This window comes from Lipotes vexillifer, unplaced genomic scaffold, assembly GCF_000442215.2.
Source record: "Lipotes vexillifer unplaced genomic scaffold, Lipotes_vexillifer_v1.1 scaffold433, whole genome shotgun sequence".
In the NCBI taxonomy this organism is placed as follows: Eukaryota; Metazoa; Chordata; class Mammalia; order Artiodactyla; family Lipotidae; genus Lipotes; species Lipotes vexillifer.
The window spans coordinates 612,449-613,669 of record NW_006774285.1 but is presented as its reverse complement, the minus strand read 5'-3'; the positions used below and the strand labels follow the sequence as shown (position 1 = coordinate 613,669).

At 64.6% G+C, this 1,221-nt stretch overlaps 1 protein-coding gene across 1 annotated transcript in view; it reads right to left on the bottom strand.

Moving 5' to 3' along the window:
• Positions 1–552, bottom strand: part of PPM1E (protein phosphatase, Mg2+/Mn2+ dependent 1E) — a 187,541-nt gene extending 186,989 nt beyond the window's left edge. Inside the window, exon 1 of the mRNA XM_007449065.1 lies at positions 110–552. Within this exon, the coding sequence (XP_007449127.1) occupies positions 110–552 (443 nt within the window). The remainder of the gene's footprint in view (positions 1–109) is intronic.
• Between the last annotated feature and the right edge of the window lie 669 nt (positions 553–1,221).

The following is a 1,221-nucleotide window of genomic DNA, read 5'->3' as shown; positions in this document are numbered from 1 at the left end:
GGGGGGCATGAAGAGCGGAAAAGAGCAGTTTGAGGGGCCGAGGGAGTCGCGTCGAGGCCGGCGCGGCGGGGACAGCGGGCCCACCCCCAACCAAGCCCCGCTACTTAACTATTTGTAGAGCTGCTGCAGGCACAGGTCCAGGCTCTCGCCCTCCACCTCCTCGCGGGTGATGCGCTCCGACAGCGGCCGCGGGAGCGGGGGCAGCGGCGGCAGCTGGGGCGGCGGCGGCGGTGGCACGGCCGACTGCCCCCGGGCTGCCGCCACCTCTTCCTCCTCGCCCTCCGCCGCCACTCCCTCCTCCTCGCGCTCGGGGTCTTGCTCCTGCTCTTGCTCCCCCTCCTCCGTCGCGGCTACAGTGGCCGCCTCCTCCCCGGGTTCCTCAACCGAAGCCTCGGGCGCCTCAGCCGCTACCACTTCGGGCTCGAGCTCGGGCTCCGACTCGGGTTCGGGTTCCGGCTCGGGCTCGCCGCCGCCGCACGGTCCGCGAAACTCGCCCAAGAATAGCTCCAGGAAGCGCCGGTAAGTTTTCTCCTCGGGGCTGCAGCCGGCCATCGCTGCTCATGCCCCGGAGCCGACCGGGAAGTGGGTGGGGGAAGCCCAGGAAGGGGAGGGGGCTACTCGCGAGCCTCGGGATCCTGCAAGGGCGGTTAACTGCCGCACCGGCACGAGCGATCAGCACTAGGTTGCTCGGAGAGGGCTCCCGCAGGCGTGCGCGTCGCCGAGCCCGGACGTGCGCGGCCCGGGGACGGGGGCGGAGCGCGCTGCCCCTCTCTGGTCTGGAGGGAAAGTTGGTCGCGGGCGCGCGCGCGGGGTCCAGCGACGGCCCACCCTCTAGCCCTACGAAGGGCTCAGCCCATGCTGCCTAGAGACTGTCGCCATGGCAACCAGCTCTAATTAAGAATTTCAGGTTCCCTCCCGTCGAGTCCGCGGAGTCTAAAGGGCACTTGACTTGTGCCCTCTCCAACTCTGAATGTCTTCATTGTATGGATATCCTAACCTCAAGTGGATAAGACAGAACTAAGACATCTCCAGGCCTAGCGGTTGGTTCCCAATTGGATTCAGTTTTCCTTATCTGTCCTGCCTTGCTTATCTGTTGAAAGATACCACAGTGTGAACACCTTTTGTTGTTGATGACAGTAATTTAATAGTTTGCGGGGGGAGGGGGGGGAAGGCATCCAACACCTACTAAGTGGTAGTTTCCTTTGCCTACATTCTCTCATT